Raw genomic sequence first — 18,004 nt, 5'->3', positions numbered from 1 at the left:
TAAAACCGTGCAACATCTTCATTCGACATCTCCATCCTCTTCATTCGTCTTCGTCATCGTCATCTTCTTCATCCATCATCCTACTTTCTCTCTCTAAAAAGGTTTTTTTTTTTGAAAATGGAAATCCTAAACTAAACGGCTGCAGCATCTTCAATTATAAGAGACGGTTGCACCTATCAAATATGAATTTTCATCCCTTCTTGCTCTCTCCCCCATTTTCAAGGTTATATCATCACCGTTTTCATCATCTTCATCTCCTTCGTTCCCTTACCTCCATCTCTGTTAAGATATATTTTGACGACAGAGTTACTATATTAATAACATAATACCAAGGGAGTGACTGCCTATCTTGTTTGTGCTTAATGTTTCTCGATTCTACCAGAAATTATATAGGAACTTATTATGTGTGGATTTATTGGATTGTTTCATCAATAGCGTTTGGTCAGAATTCTCATTATTTCTTACATTCATGGACCAAATTCGATTCAGTGGGATCTTTCACTCACATTTTTTTCCACCAAGAACGTTTTATGAAACTCTTTGACCCCCGAATTTGGAGTATCCTACTTTCACGTGATTCACAGGGTTCAACAAGCAATCGATATTCCAGGATCAAAGGTGTAGTACTGCTTGTAGTAGCGGTCCTTATATATCGTATTAACAATCGAAATATGGTCGAAAGAAAAAAAATCTCTATTTGATGGGGCTTCTTCCTATACTTATGAATTCCATTGGACTCAGAAATAAACTTGTAATACCAACCCCGTTCGTAATTCCATCAATTACGCGTCTATCAAAAAAATGAGTTAGTCCAACCAAACCCCTTATACCACTATTTAAGGTTGTTGCATAAAAAATTTCTATGTAGCCGCGATTATATGACCAATTATATATCACATTGATTATTATGTCCCAGAGACTTTTCCTAGGACCCATTTTAAAAAACGAATTCATGAAGTCTAAATTCTTTAAAAATGAATAAACAGGCCTATATAAAAAGAATGCAAAAAAATTCTTACATAGGCTATACATACCGAGAAAATTGTGTTTGTAAGAAGTTCATACCAATCCACAGAATTGTTAGAATTTGGATGTAAAAGGTTTATAGACGGAGTTAACCACTTTGATAGTACATTTAAATCCACACGTGGTTTGTGAATATGTGATTGTCTGATAATGAGCAAGGAATATCCGTCTTTCTGCTAAACAGGATCTATTGAACTCATAATTCATTAGATGATTTTTATGAATGTCAACTAAGTATCGTAAGTAAACGGATCCCGGTTGCTCAATCATTTGATAACCAGAGTCATTCTTTGATAAATGATCACTATGAGTTAGACTCAATAGAATTTGATCAGTCCTTTTTTCTCTCGTTAAGGTGGAGAGCTGAACCAAGAATTCTCTTTCTTCATCATCAATCGAATCACTTTCAACAAAAAAAAAAGTAAAGGGACATATGTATGATACAAAACGAATTTTTGATATAACAAAACTCATTTTCTATATAACAAAACGCATTTTCTTTATAACAAAACTCATTTTGTTCTTCATCATCGTTTTACCTTCTCTCCATCTCTATAAAGATATCTTTTTGATGTCAGAAATACTAACAGATTAGGAATCGTAACATATGTATGATACACAACGAATTTTATACATAACAAACCACATTTTGTTCTCCATCATCGTATTACCTCATCTCCATCTTTGTTAAGATATTTTTTGATGTCAGAGTTACTAACAGAATTATGAATCTTAACTTATGTATGATACACAACGTATTTGGAATATATATCAAACACCTTTTGTATATAACTAAACGCATTTGGTTCTCCATCATTATATTACTTTCTCGTCATCTCTATTAAGATATTTTTTTATGTCGGAGTTACTAACAGATTAGGAATCTTAACATATGTATGATACACAAAGCATTTTGTATATAACTTAACGAATTTTGTATATAACAAAACGCATTTAGAGATGGAGTCAGGCGGTTTTTAGGATTTTAGATAGAGAAAGTGAGATAAAAACTTTCGTTGTGTTGTTTGAATAAATAGGTTTGGGTACAAATTTTCATACATATGCGGGAATTGTGGCGAGTGAGGGTGGGAGGGTGTATGGGCCAAAATACGTCACCAGGAGCGCCCCAAGAAATTCATGGTAAACGGGTTAATACAGAGACCTAGCTCATGAATTAATGGCTAATGTGTTCGACCCATTTATCTTCGAGCACCCCGAAACAACGTCAAATTACGCAAGCACTTCCAGCCTTGGATGAAGAGGTCTGCCATCACCTCCTCAACAAACCAAAATACGGAAGCACATCCAGCCCTGGATAAAGAGGTCCGCCCTCAACTCCTCAACGAACCCTCCCATCGTATATTCGTTGGAGAGACGTTACAGTCACTCAAGATGACAATATCCCAAATATATTCGTTAAGAGGTTGCAAAATCCATATTAATGGTGAAAACCCATGCGTTACCACCATTAAAGATGACAACTCATCACCGCGTAACAGTCGACCCAAGACACTATAAAACGACGGACTCCAAGAATGATGCCCATCATCTGATTCTGGGGGAAACACATCGAGTACAAACTAACACTATCATCCAGCTTCCGACTAAAACACTCAATCATCTTATTCGGGGTGAATACATCGACTACTGGCTTAATATCAAGCATCACAACATCAACCCACCACTTTCTCTCTCATACAGAGGGATTAACTAGTTGTCTACCACACTTCTACTACTATCATCGTCTTATTCTCTCTCTGTCGTCGACTAATCCAACATCAATTAAACAACCTACGACTGGTCAAAAGGAGGTCGAGCCATATTTCTCTCTCCTGACGACCACTCACCAAAGGAGGTCGACCTATATTCAAGGGAGTACGACCTATCTTTTTCTCTCTAGACGATCAAAGTAACCAAGCTACTTTATCTCTCCTAGAGGTCAGGCCTTCCTTACTTCACCACGTGATTATCTACGAGGTCAGACACTTTAAACTTTCCACTTTATTTACGGTTCATATCCTCGGCCAAGGCTCACCAGTGTTGCCTCAGTCAAGGACAGACCTCATAGGCTGCCATATTTTCTCTCTCCAAACAAGTCAGTCCATTCATAGAGATCGAGCTCTGGCCACTCTACGAGTTGTGCCTAAAGTCCGACCATCATCCAACCAACAGTAACATTCCAAGGATATCACTCGTGTACCTATTACTTCTCTTGCAAGTTTACTGACTTGACCGTCGGAGCCCCCTTAGGCCGGTACCATCCCGGTGTCTCAGGGATCTTACAGTCATATGTATTTTGTCTCTTGTGTCACAGGTTAAAGCTCAAAGATGTCGTCGGTGCCAGCAAAAATATTAACAGGTGAAGGTGCGACTTCCGATCAACGGCTCGGTCCTATCGACTTCTTGACCCACGACTTCTTACCCTCACGTAGGAGTGGGGGGATTGGGTCAGTACAACTTTTATACATATCCCTTTAGCAAGATAGGACCCTAATCTATTTTAGACTTTATTTTGAACCTTATCCCCGTGAACCCAAAAGAAAAATTGTACATTCATACCACTAAATTACAATTTTTCATTTTTCTTAGTTCAGATTAACTTCAACAAGTTTTAGAAACATAAAATCAATAAATGTAAATGGAATGAAAACAATAGCTCTCGTTATAAAATGGTTGCAAAATCAATAAATGCATGAAGCACACTGAAAATTTGCGATATATGGAGACAAAAACTTCGAAACACCCACACCTTTCTTCATTTTACAAAAACACCTCCATGTCGACTATCTCCGCACCCCCACCTTCTCTCTCTTCTCTGCCCTCTCTCTCCCCTCTTCTCTCTCTCTCCTCCTTTTCTCTCTCTCTCTGTCCTCTTCTCAGGTGGCCGCCAACGATGATAGCTAACAAGATGCACAAGAGAGAGAAAAGAGGGAGGGACCAAGAAACAGGAAAATTACTCCTAGTCCTAAGAATAATAAGATACCCCTAACTGATTTAAACTAGATTCACTAGTTTTTTACAATTTTGAGTCTCCAGAGCACCGGCCTAAAAATATAGAGCAAAAACACAACGGATCCGCCGTGCCCCCAAAACGCAGCACTAGCGTTATCTAAAAAAAATTGATCAACTGAATCAACTGTTTGTTCGATGTGCAGCGAATGATATGGCTCGGTTCATGGTTTGAATCTATCCAGCAGGCCATTGGGCCAGGCCGGGTAACATGACACATCAATTGTTGGGCCATGCAGGGACACAGTCGAGATATTGGAAATGACCTCTACTAACAATTTCCTAAACATCAAAGGCATTGGGTTAATCCCTTAATAGAAGGGAATGAACCATTCATCGGAAGTTTTTAAACTAAACTAAAACTGAGAAAAACTTGCAACCCAAACTACAAATATTCGAAATTATCTAAATGAGCTCACACACAAATGAGCGGAGGAAAAATAAAAAACCGAAATTTCTGACATTTGCATCATCAGAGAACTCCAACTGGGTAGTCAAAACATTAAAAGTAGATTGAAAGAACTTGCTCAAGTTATGTTTATAGTTGAACTACACTAGTTTTCCTTAATAAAACAAAAATATACTTTGGACATTTCTTAATTTATGGATTAAGTATATGAGCTTACCTCTTCATACAAAGCCAGTTTGCGTCTCTTCAATTTCCTTTCGGCGTATTGGTTGCACTACACAACCCATTTGGAACGTCTAGGGTCCATACAAGCTCACTAGCTCGGTGCATCTTCTTGTGCTGAAAGACCAGAAAAGAAAGTTTCACTATACCAACAAAAGCTAAATGTATATATATAGAAACATGGTTATTGTGAAGTATGGGAACCCCACAATCATCAAAGATAGTTCAGTGAAGTGCTTTGGACAAATGCTGGCGGTATAATTATTACGTGATTGCCAGTAGTTGAGAACCTTTTATCAAACTTATCATTGTAGTGAAAATGTCAGAATAGGCGGTCTTTTAATTGAAAACGAGTAGATCAGAACATTGGGAAAAGGAAATGCTTAGTGAAGGTCAAAAGGGGAAATTGGTGCATATAGGTTAAAAGTGAAAACAAAAATTGTATGAAGGTTATAACGGAGACTTGACCAAAACAAGATTCTTGAGTTAAAGAAAAAGACAATGATGGTGGGAGACTGTCACAGGAAAATACCGGTTGGTGTGGAGGTCAAGGGGTAGAACTTCACTATATAGGAGCTTGTGTGAGCCCTGACATTTCTGGTAGAACTCTTGTCGGCCTTGAGTAGAGTTCCAAAACAACAAAATAAACAAAAGGATCACGAAATAAGACGACGGTACTTACTGCTTAGGATGAACCCTTGAAGCAAGCTCTGTGCTCTCTCAGCCTGCTCAGGTGAACCAGATATTTGAATGACATTTCCGGATTCAGGCCTATCTTCCACAACTCTAACACTAGCTCCAGATAACTGTTGATATGGATAGATTTTAATAAATTTGAATGCAACTAAACTTACAAAGCAAGAGGGAAAAGGAACTTCTGGCAGTTAAATTACTTCACTGATTTGAGCAAGCTTGCTTCCTGATCTCATAGTAAGCTTAGACATTGCATATTCTGGTACTACCACTTCTAGTATACTTCTAGTGACGAGCGGCACAGACAATCTAGTGGACACATACACGAATTGGTGGTCAGGTATGAAAAAGAGTTTTCGTGCAAAACCGAAGAAATGAGAGAGAGAGAGAGAGAGAGAGAGAGAGACCTGTTTAAAGGACTCGGAGCTTCCTCATGAGCACCATTTTCCTTTCGGTCAACAGATCCACCACTACATGCCACCCCATCCTACAATCATGAAGTGAAGACCTTTTGAAAACCCAGTAAAGACTAAATAGCATGGCATCATCCACGAAAAAGCAAGAAACAGGTGGAATGAGTAGAAGACATAAACAAAGACTATCGGTGGCCATAGGTCAGAAAAAATGGTTTTGAGGTAGAATACATACAGATATAGGCTATCCAAAGATTTAGGAACACTTAGGACAAAAAATTAAGCAAAACCAAGTTTTAGAAACGCTTAAGACAAAAAAATGAAGCAACAAAAGGTTACAATTAATCCATCAACGTCTAATACCTTTGCAAACCATGCAGTTTCCAGAGTAGGAGGTCCTACAGCTGGAGGTTCAGTTCCTTGGCAACCGTCCCAAATTGCATTTACATTGGAAGAACCACTTTCTGCTACTGACATGCTTCCGGAATAAGCAGGTGTTGCTATTGATGGCGGTGGCAAATCTCTTGGAGCTACAATCTCCCGAAACAAGTAGCTTCTTAGCTTTCCAGTTATCTCCACAAGAGCATTTCTAGCTGCCTTCAGCTCCCCTACAATCTGTGAATATTTCAATAACATGACAGCTTAGAGCACACAATAATCATTTAGTTTCTTTTGAGGTCCAGAAAGTAGTCTCACAATCACATGGATACAGGACTGGCTTAGGATTTTTGTGTTGGAAACTTGCAACCATAAAATGTTACACTAATCAGAAATAGGTCAGCCAATAAGAGGAAAACACATGTTGGGCTAAAATATATACACCACACTTGAGGGGCGAGTTACAAATAATCTACATGCATAAAGAACTGCATGAGAATTAAGTATATAAGGCTCAAGGGCTCTAAACTCGTCACAAATTGGTTTTAACCTGGAAGCACACAAATGTAATCATTCCAGACGGCCCTTCAGATGAACAAAATATGATTTTAACAAACCAATATACATGTTAAACATATAAGAAGCACAATCAATGCCATAAATTACAATAGTCACTGCATTATAGCTCACTACGACGTAGTCTATGGCAAGGAACTTCCTTTTCGTTGTTGAAATACAATAAAAGATTAAGACTTTCAGTTAGATTCTATTTTGAGATAGACTAGGAAGATCTAGCGAACCAGGTTCAACATGCATGCACGTGTTTTGAACTTGTTATGGGTAAAATGTCTTCCTATGTTGTACCATTCAATTCTATGAGTTTGTATATGAAAATAGATGATTATCTTTCAGATTATCCATGAGTACCATGGTCAATTGATTTAAAAAGCCTTGGGGACTCAAGAATCTCACATAACCACGATTGGGTTATTTCATACGTAGGTACAAACCGTACAATGGCCCAAATAGTCTATATAATGGTTTAATAGCTTTTATCTAGTCAGCCCAAATAGTTGATATGAAACTTGCAAAAGGTCACCAACCTGTACAACCTGATCTGCTCCTAGTGTTGCAGAGTGAAGATCCTCTTTTGGAAGGATATTTATACTTGTGACAGTTAATTTCTCCATCTCGGTCAAAGATCCATTTTTATCATCTAAGCAAATAATCTCACTGCTAGGCACAAGTAACCTTGTTGTAATAATATCATCTTTGTCTAAAACCAGGTCTACAATTTTAGTCTGGATATGTAATAAAGCTTCTTGAGCTGGAAATAGCTCATTATTAGGACCCTGGCATACAAATAAACCATAATGAGCACCTGTGTCAGAATCTGAATCAAATTATATATACCTGAACCACAAGTTGCAAAGAAGGAGATGGAAGAGAGAGAGGGTGGAACCTCATCAGAAGTAATAATAATTGCCCTTTCATCTGATCCTGGTACAGGGTCAGTAACCTTGATGTCAACACCGACTTCACCTTGAAGCAATTCTATAAGCCCATTATCTCCCATTATTCTGTCAACTTTGTCACAAGGGCAACACATTTGAAATACAATTTCCTTGGCAGAAAAAGATTGTTCATTGTCATCCACTGGAGAAGTTCCAGACTCAAATGTATAGCCTGGAGAATGTGAGAGATGCACATTGCTCCGTCCAGAAAATCGTGAGTCAAGAGGGGATCCAGCCATGGAAGACCGACGTGACATATTGTTCACTTGAGCAAAGTCATCGTCAGACAGGAAAAGTTGATCTGGTAATCGTCCATGAAATTGACCGCGCTCACGAAGCTGACTCTCTCTCAGGAGTGCCGAAATAACTGTGACTGCTCTTCTGACATTATTAATATCACCAATTACCTGAAGAGAGCAAAAAAAGAGGAACCACTATGTAAATGATATAACATTTTCACAATACTCAAAAAACAGTTTGTTAGTGGTAATGTTCATATTTCATTAGAACTTTTAAGGGAAGGAATAGATGATGTCACAGTTATTATGATCTAGACTCGGGGAAACTTAAGATGAATCTAATTGAGAACTATAATTAAATAGGAAAGCAATAAAAGAAAACAACTAAAGAAGATAAATCGCAAGAAAAGGAGGTTGTGTTTTCTTGAATCATGAAAAAACAAGACCTCTTATTTGTGTTAAACCAAGCGACTGGCTACACATTCAGTGCCTATATGTTCGCGACTTCTTCGGTTTTCTACTTTGACCATATCTCTATATTCTAGTTCGACTACTCTGCATTCTCTTCTAACTATACTATTTGGAAGGTCATTATTCCGTTGGTTGCTACTAACCAACTAAAATAATGATGTAATAATAGTAGTAAAATACTACTGACACTCCCCCTATAAAGATTCCAATTTCCATCGGCTACATAAAGAAGCCTTTTCAGCTTCTACTAGAGTAGGCCCTAACACAGTTCTACCACCGATCTTCTCAACCCACTTCCGGATCGTGCACATCTCTCACGGGCAAAAGGTTTAAATATGCCAGAGCTTTACACTCAGGTGACATTCATCTTTTCTTTTTCGGTAAGTTGAACTTAAGCGTAAGGACTTTGTGACATTCATATTTTGAACATTAGGCATAATATCCTAAAAGTGCTTTGAAAGAGATCATAATAACTGTTTATATGTCTCTGGAGATTCCACCTTCTCAATAACTCCACGTACCATGTCACGTATTAAATAAATTTTCAATGTTTCTAAGAAAATATAAAATGCCAAGAACATTTCTATTGAGAGCTTCCGTCCAACGAACGGGCATTAGATAGGTTAAGTCAAATATATGTAACCAAGGAAACCATACTCATGATGTCTAGCATTTTTCTTTCGTGAACTCACATGAGCGACAACGAATCTTGCATCTCCAGGTCCAGCCACGTAATCTAAGTTAGTACTCTCTTTCAATATAACATTATCAGCTTATCTAACTAGATATGTCTAGATCATAATAACTGTGCCATTAAAAATTAACAACATCGAAGAAAAGCTTAAATTTTACCTGAACGATCTCCTCGGTCATCGATACACAGCTAGGAGTGTGGTCAGTTGGAAGAATCCTAATTTGAGTTTGGGTCTCAATCCTCATTTGCTCAATAATCTTCCCACCTTTCCCTAATAAACTACCCACATTTGCTTTAGACACAACAAGTCTAGCAGCAACTCTTCCTGCCACTCCAGTTCCATCAACATCATCCCCTGCATCATAATGAAACCCTATACCAGGTTCACTCTCTATTATCCTATCATGTATTAAAAGTAAAGCCTCTTGTGCCGGAGAGAAATCCGGCATCCGACCATCAGGATCACGTCGTCTAGCATCAGATATCTCAATGATCCGTTCCACGTCATCACCAACCAGTGGATGAACATTAATCCAAGCTCCAGTTTCTTGCCTGATTGCTTTGATAATTGTCCCTGATTTACCAATAACTCCACCTGCTTTAGCATCATGACAGAGAATTCTGTAACTAGTTGTAGCAGTAGAACTATCCTGATGTTTTGGTAATCTTCCTCCATTTCCACCACGACGATTATTATTGTTAAAATGGTGATTATTGTTGTGGTGATGAAAACGTTTATTTCTAGGTTGATGTTGAGAACCATAATCTTGATCATAATAGTAAACCCTCTTCGACCTAGATCTATCCATTCTCTTTCCCTCACAGTATATCACTACTTTCTCAGTTTCTCTCTCTCTAAGTTTTTGAGGTCTCTATTTTAGAGAGAGAAAATCAAAACTTCAGTCCCGATTAAACAAAACTTTAGGGTTTCTCTGAAATTGTACTGTCCACGGTTTCAGTCCAAATCTCTTTCTTCGAAGGAAGCTAGAAATTTAGGGTTTGTTCAATGTTCTAATCCATCATTTACAAACGATTTTGATTAGAATCGATTAGGTAAAGTGAGCTATTAGAAAGGTAAAACATCAATTTCGTGGAAACTTTTTAATGGCGAAATTTTTTGCTCTTCAAGCTAAAAGCTTGACGAGCTTGAGGAAGAAATTTAGGGCTTCGTTTCTCTCTCCTCCACATTTCAGATTATTTCCCCCTTTTTCTTCTCTCTTCTAACATTAATATTAGCGTACACCCGATAACTAAAAAGGTGAATCTCGAGGAAATCTAACAGATATATATTGCGAGTGACGGGAATATTTTTATACTCCTGAGGTGGATTGTAATAGTTTTGCTAGATTGGAATTGCCTATGAGTGAACCACTATTGGCTGCTCCGTACATCAAGCTCAGTTTCTTACCCTAGAATTTTTTATGGTAACATGGGACATGGATATGATGAGATCTCCATGGATATTATAGTACTATTACTACCTCGTCCCTCCCACTTGGGAGGACTTAGGGTTGCTTCTCGGGCTGGACTTCGGGTTGGGCCTGCCAAATCCGGATTGAAAAGGTGTCGGATTGGATCGTTTTTTTTAATCTAAACCCCAGTTCGTATCGAGACTGGGTTCGGACCTACAGTTTCAGGCTGGGTTGGTTTGAGAGCAACTCCAACCCGGTTTACACTTTTGATTAGGTTTCGATTGTCGAAACAGCTCGAGGAACATACTGTTGTGTTCGTTTCGTCGAGGGCTTGAATTTCAAGCCTTTGTTTTGCACAAAACCGATTGTGTGTGAATAAAATATCAATTTTCAAATTTTGGATAAAAATATGAGAAAATGTGATCTATTTAAGGAAAGTCTTAGATCCGATAATTAAAAAGAAGGTGAAAGGTTTATAATAACTTGTTCTATATACTAGAGTATGAATGAAACAATGATCCAAGACTGGTGCAAACTACACAAACCGTGCATGCTTGTGGCGTGGGCGAATCGGTGTTTAGGGTGCTTTAGAGGCCCCCGCACGCACTCGCATCGTCCCTAGGAACGTTATAGTTTTTATTTTTGTTTTATACTAGAGGCAGTTCGACTGACAAGATTAAATCTAGATCTGACGGTCGTAATTAGATGATATTTGACCGTTGTGATCAACTATGATCCATCAGACCAGTTTAAACACGTGGATCAGTACCTCTTCTCTTCAAAAGATTGTGATTGTTCCCTCCAAATGTGACTGCTTGTTAGCAATCACCCCTCACCTATAAATAAGCCATAAAATCAGACTTTAAAACTACTTCAAATCAAAACAAGTTAAATCATTCAAAAGTTCTTTAATACTTACTGACGTTCGAAAGACTTCCAGATCCAAGTACTTCCGGTCTGAAAAGGCAATCCGTTGCATTATGGGAGACAAATGGCCTATACTGTTGGTACTAGGGCTGGGAAAACGGTCTGGAACCCCGCGATCCGGCCCGAACCGCGAGAGACCGATGATCGAACCTAACCCGAGCCGGGCTTACCCGCCCCGATGTCTCGGGCTTATTGGGCCGGGACTCGAAAATGAGCTCAAATCCGAGTCCCGGCCCGTAAAGCCCGTCCGCTACCCGAGCCCGATGGGAGCCCGATAGATGAGCCCGATATAAGCGCCCGATAGGTTGCCCGAAACTAAAAAGGTGAATCTCGAGGAAATCTAACAGATATATATTGCGAGTGACGGGAATATTTTTATACTCCTGAGGTGGATTGTAATAGTTTTGCTAGATTGGAATTGCCTATGAGTGAACCACTATTGGCTGCTCCGTACATCAAGCTCAGTTTCTTACCCTAGAATTTTTTATGGTAACATGGGACATGGATATGATGAGATCTCCATGGATATTATAGTACTATTACTACCTCGTCCCTCCCACTTGGGAGGACTTAGGGTTGCTTCTCGGGCCGGACTTCGGGTTGGGCCTGCCAAATCCGGATTGAAAAGGTGTCGGATTGGATCGTGTTTTTTAATCTAAACCCCAGTTCGTATCGAGACTGGGTTCGGACCTACAGTTTCAGGCTGGGTTGGTTTGAGAGCAACTCCAACCCGGTTTACACTTTTGATTAGGTTTCGATTGTCGAAACAGCTCGAGGAACATACTGTTGTGTTCGTTTCGTCGAGGGCTTGAATTTCAAGCCTTTGTTTTGCACAAAACCGATTGTGTGTGAATAAAATATCAATTTTCAAATTTTGGATAAAAATATGAGAAAATGTGATCTATTTAAGGAAAGTCTTAGATCCGATAATTAAAAAGAAGGTGAAAGGTTTATAATAACTTGTTCTATATACTAGAGTATGAATGAAACAATGATCCAAGACTGGTGCAAACTACACAAACCGTGCATGCTTGTGGCGTGGGCGAATCGGTGTTTAGGGTGCTTTAGAGGCCCCCGCACGCACTCGCATCGTCCCTAGGAACGTTATAGTTTTTATTTTTGTTTTATACTAGAGGCAGTTCGACTGACAAGATTAAATCTAGATCTGACGGTCGTAATTAGATGATATTTGACCGTTGTGATCAACTATGATCCATCAGACCAGTTTAAACACGTGGATCAGTACCTCTTCTCTTCAAAAGATTGTGATTGTTCCCTCCAAATGTGACTGCTTGTTAGCAATCACCCCTCACCTATAAATAAGCCATAAAATCAGACTTTAAAACTACTTCAAATCAAAACAAGTTAAATCATTCAAAAGTTCTTTAATACTTACTGACGTTCGAAAGACTTCCAGATCCAAGTACTTCCGGTCTGAAAAGGCAATCCGTTGCATTATGGGAGACAAATGGTCTATACTGTTGGTACTAGGGCTGGGAAAACGGTCTGGAACCCCGCGATCCGGCCCGAACCGCGAGAGACCGATGATCGAACCTAACCCGAGCCGGGCTTACCCGCCCCGATGTCTCGGGCTTATTGGGCCGGGACTCGGAAAGGAGCTCAAATCCGAGTCCCGGCCCGTAAAGCCCGTCCGCTACCCGAGCCCGATGGGAGCCCGATAGATGAGCCCGATATAAGCGCCCGATAGGTTGCCCGAAATAGAGCCCGAGATCAAGCTCGAACAGATCCGCGTGTTTTTATTAAATCCAACGGCTGAGATTAAATAATATCTCAGCCGTTGGATTAAATCCACCCACACTATAAATACCCCCTTTTCTTTCAGAGATAACCCTAAACCTAAACACTACCACCGCCACCTCTCTCTTTTTCCGCCTCCACCTCTCTCTCTTTCCGCCTCCACCTCTCTCTCTCTTTCCGCCTCTCTCTTTCTCTCTCTTTTGTATATTACTCCATTATCTTCTTATCTTCTGTATATTACTCCATTATCCTCAACGGTCAATTCATAGCAAACTACAAACTATCATCTGGCGTGATTGTAAGTATTCTTTCTTCTTTGAAATATCAATCATCTTTCTAGTCATTCATTATCGACATTTTGATGCAAAAGTGGCCATACAAAATAATATCTCGTGTGTATATATGCAGTTCTTCATACTACTCTCTTGTTCCTTAGCCGTATTCTGCAACGTAAGCCAATATCTATGCATTGGGAGATTCTCAGCTACATCGTTTCAAGTTTTAGGTCACATGAAAACTGCATGTGTTCTCACATTAGGTTGGATCTCATTCGATTCTGAACTAACATTGAAGAACATATTTGGCAGTTGCTTTTCTTGGTATGATAATTTATAGCTGGGCAGTAGAGCTCGAAAAACAACAAGCAAATGGCAAAAGCATCAATCTCTCTGATACCAAAAACAGTTTGACAGAAGAAGAGATTAGATTATTGAAAGATGGAGTCGAAAATACTTCAGTAAAAGATATTGAACTCGGCGGAACCAAGGGCTAAGAGGTTAGCAAAACCTGGGCTAAGAGGTTAGCAAAACAGTTTGACAGAAGTAGAGATTTGATTAATGATAGTTTGTAATTTTTGCTATGTAATATGTAATTTTGTTTTTGATGTAATTTTGTTTTTGATATAATGAAAATCATATATAAAATGGTTGATATTTTATAATTATTGTTTTTATATTTAATAATTGTTTTTTTTAATATTTTTTAATTCTCAAAAACCCGAGCCGTCCGACCCGAGCCCGTTGGAATGCGCTCGGGCAGTCGGGCTCGGACGGGCTACGGGCACTTAGATTACGTGTTTCGTCCGGCCCGATCCGCCCGACTCCCTACCTCGGGCTCGGCTTATCCGAGCCCGACACTTTATAGCCCGAGCCTGTCCGCGCCCGCCCGATTCCCACCCCCAGTTGGTACTATAAACATGGCGAATTATTGTCTTAAGGAAAAAAGATCACTCGTCTCAGTTCTAATTAAACTGTTTTCTGTTATCTACTCTCTTTTTTTATTTTTTTATTTGAAATACAATACGCATCTGGAATTTAAAAAACATAGTACGAACAAATTTGTTTTTACATAAAAGATTTTATATTCTATAATCTGATCTATCAATCTCTGAAATAAGTTTCAGAAAGAAATTATCATTGCTTAAACTAAGAAGATAAACCAGTATACATATTAAACAATACGTATATCATCATATTGTATCTTCATGTTGTATTGATGTCGCGTAATGACTTTTGGAGTAAGTCGAGTACAAAAAAAAAAGGTTTCCATATTTCTCTTGTGGTGCCCATAAAAAGTTAATGTCTAGATATGTTGAAGCCCGGCACAATATTTTTAAAGTGAAGCTCGATCCCAGCCCTTCTTTATCCAGTCCCTACACTTCTTTTCTTCATTTGGACAGTGAGAGTTTTTTGAAGAGGATAAAAATAGGGAGAAAACGAAAAAACTCAAATGGCTTTCTCCTCCCTCCATTTCTTCTCCTCCTCCTCTTCACTTCCTTCTTCCTTTCCTGTAAGTGTTTCTTCTTTTTTTAATTCAATACCTCTCTCTCTCTCTCTCTCCTATTTCTCTCACTTGATTTTATCTCATCCATTCACTTTCTCAGAAGATAGAAGTTCGACCTGGAACTCCAAATTTCAGCTTACCCATCAGAGCAGAGGTCACTCCCTCCCCTCTCTTATATATCTTGTTGTTTTTATAAGTTTACTAAGATATTCTTCTGATTAATTACAGGGGTTGTCACAAAATAGTGGAAATGGTAGACGTATATGGAGGCGTAGAAAATTGGTAAGGGTTTTTATAGATAAGTAATACCATTGTTTCTATTTATGTTTCAATTCTTGTAAACTTGCAGAAAAGGATTGTTATTGAGATGATTTTCATTTAGGAATAGAATTAGTGTAGGTTAATTACTTAGCTTTTGAGAGATTGAACCGTCTGGTTGTTAAAATCGAAACATATTTCTTGAAATGAAATGTAAAAGATTAGGTTTTGGATCTTTGTTGCAAACGAAAAAGGTTACCGATTACCCAATTCGTAGGCTCGTAGCTAGTCCACATGAGTTAGGTTTTGGATAATAGGCAAATTTTGATAGTCCTACATCACTTGCGAGAGTGTCAGGAGCCTCGGCTATTGGTGAATGCTCAAGATTATTATATGTCAAGTCCATTTGGGTGGTCTCGTGGAGCCTTCGCCAAGAACAAAACCCCTATCCTTGTGGACATGGGTCTGAGGTTTCTAAATAGGGAAAATATAGATATGAAATCTGAGGAAAGTAATATATATGGCTTCTTTCCTGCGAAATTAACATCATCTTCATAAAAGATCGTATATGAAATTTCTTATTGTTTTAAAAAGGTAGGTGAATGTGAAAATTTGCGTACTATAATGAGAGAAAACATAGGTAATAAAATACTTATTTCTTTTCAGTAGAAACAAGAATATTAGTGAACTTACATCCCTAGTAGCAGTCAAATACACTTTAGCCAGCTAAGTGAAGAAAGGCCAAATCCAATTCTTCCTCCTTACAAAAAGAATACAACAATTGACCCAAATGGCCTCCTCTTTTCTTCAAGTATTCTATCATGGGGATTCTTCCCAAACACGCCTTATGAAATAGTTAACTTCCGGCGTAGCTCAGATCTCCATATTCCTTTCACTGGGAGGATGCAACTATTTGTAGGTGACCAGATATAGGACTCATACCACGATTTATCTGAGAATCCGTTATTGATATCCGGCTTCCTTAGTTTGTTATCCTCTCTACTGTTTACTATGATATTTCTCAAGTCTTCAATTACGGCAGTCAATTCATCCACCTTCCCAGACATTCACATTCCTTTGAAAACCCAAACCCCAAGTGACCCACTTTTGTTGACCAAATAACAGTCAAATACAGTCGTCTCTTTATTAGATAAAAAGTAGCTGAAAAATAATTTTGTTGATGATTATTGAGATAAAAGCTGAAATGAAACGATGGTTGTGAGCTAGTGAGGGGTATATGTATTTTACTTGGCCAAACTGAACAGCCACCATTGTCGTTAATGACCATGAACCTGGAAAATTAGGGGATGGGAGAAGTTCGGGGATCTGCTGGGCCACCTCCACCATCCTTCTTATTCGTATAAGAATACTATATTTATGTACTTATAAGTGTTTATATATACATGTACGTACACATTTTCTTTATATGCTTAGGCGAGTTTTTCGCCAAGCGAATCCCCTGTCACTTGTTTGGCTCGGGAACTAGGCTCAGTCAAACCAATCTCGACTCAAACTATTTGCAAGGACAATGTGCCATTTGGTTACTGTTAAAGTTCACTCTTCAAAAGGTCCTCATATTTTAAGTTTGCGGTTGTGGAGTTCTGATCCAAATTATTGATATTTAGTGGTACAGGGTAAAACACCTTAACTTTCCATGATCCGTACGAATACTTTATATGTAAATTTCTGTTTCAGACGAAGAAAGATGAGAAATTGCGGTACAAAATGGATCGAATTCCTTTCCTAGAAGAACAAGTGAGGAAGATAAGAGAAACAGGTAAGCTCCTGACAATGGACATACACAGACTGTTACTGTCAGAAGAGAATCGATTCGATTTTGTAAATGAAGTAGCAGAGGAGGCCAAAGAATATGTCGAAAACAATCGTGACGAATACGGTAGTAAAAAAGCTATCCTTCATGTTCTCAGCAATCGAGTAAACGATTCCGGTTTTTACAGACCAGAAGCATACATTGAATCAGACCCTTTCAAGCCTGTACCAGGTTATCTAAAAGACGAACTACTATAACTCATACTTCACCATGATCAACTACAATGGGTAAGTTGAAGTTATCAGCTAGATTATAGTAAAGTTCTTTGTTAGATCTGGACATGCAACCCAAACCCTAGATTTTGGATACAGAAATGAGATGAAATCTGTTGTAATCATGTAGACTTAGAGCTTTATATTTGTGTGAACAATGTAGTCTTTGTTTCATGTATGTTTAGTTATGTTCTTTTGTTTTCTACAACTACTTACATTACAAGTCTGTTTGCAGATAAACAACTTTGCCCTAATTTGAGAAGTAACTACCTTTGTTTTATAACCCTAAAACTTTTTAAAATTTCACTAATCAACTAGTTTCCCCTTCAGCTCTATTATAATGCTTAACAATTTGTTATTTAGTCAGATTTGTAAAATGCTTAAGTGGAAATGTTCCTTGTTAATTAATGTGTTTTCCAAATTCAAAAAGTAAAATGGAGAACATATTGTGTTTACTGACATGGGCACAAAAATCAAGTAAATAATTACAACCTTTCCAAGGGCCATGTCTACATTTTTTTAATATGATAAGCCGATTAAGGGTCCGACCCAATTACAAAAGCGTAAAAGAAACTAATAAAACATCAAAAATACAGTAACAAATTGACTAAATGGCTATTACATTAGCCCCACCCTTTCCTAACTCTGATGGTCCCTCTAGAGTTTATATTAACTATACAAGTCAACTCTTCAGACAAATTACGAACATCAAGTATTCACAACTTCATTCTAGATAGGTAGTCAACCGCTTGGTTT

At 38.4% G+C, this 18,004-nt stretch overlaps 2 protein-coding genes across 2 annotated transcripts; one reads left to right on the top strand and one right to left on the bottom strand.

Moving 5' to 3' along the window:
• Window positions 1-4,477: 4,477 nt before the first annotated feature.
• Window positions 4,478-10,264, bottom strand: RCF3 (RNA-binding KH domain-containing protein). The gene is made up of 8 exons (XM_086636718.1): window positions 9,227-10,264; window positions 7,613-8,071; window positions 7,254-7,502; window positions 6,136-6,387; window positions 5,767-5,846; window positions 5,560-5,668; window positions 5,349-5,472; window positions 4,478-4,783 (listed from the first exon to the last, which is right to left on the bottom strand). The coding sequence occupies exons 1-8, from the start codon at window positions 9,875-9,877 to the stop codon at window positions 4,761-4,763; spliced, it is 1,947 nt and encodes a 648-aa protein (XP_086492844.1). The 5' UTR covers window positions 9,878-10,264; the 3' UTR covers window positions 4,478-4,760.
• Window positions 10,265-14,769: 4,505 nt separating this feature from the next.
• On the top strand, window positions 14,770-17,453 carry PTAC7 (plastid transcriptionally active7). Its single transcript, XM_086637051.1, has 4 exons — window positions 14,770-14,953; window positions 15,048-15,101; window positions 15,176-15,229; window positions 16,901-17,453. Exons 1-4 carry the CDS (start codon window positions 14,894-14,896, stop codon window positions 17,231-17,233), a joined length of 501 nt encoding a protein of 166 aa, XP_086493177.1. The 5' UTR covers window positions 14,770-14,893; the 3' UTR covers window positions 17,234-17,453.
• The last annotated feature ends 551 nt before the right edge of the window (window positions 17,454-18,004 follow it).

Source organism: Eschscholzia californica, unplaced genomic scaffold (genome assembly GCF_041429995.1).
Source record: "Eschscholzia californica isolate CP2 unplaced genomic scaffold, dmEscCali1.0.p SCAF_4, whole genome shotgun sequence".
Lineage (NCBI taxonomy): Eukaryota > Viridiplantae > Streptophyta > Magnoliopsida > Ranunculales > Papaveraceae > Eschscholzia > Eschscholzia californica.
This window is presented reverse-complemented; position numbering and strand designations above follow the sequence as displayed.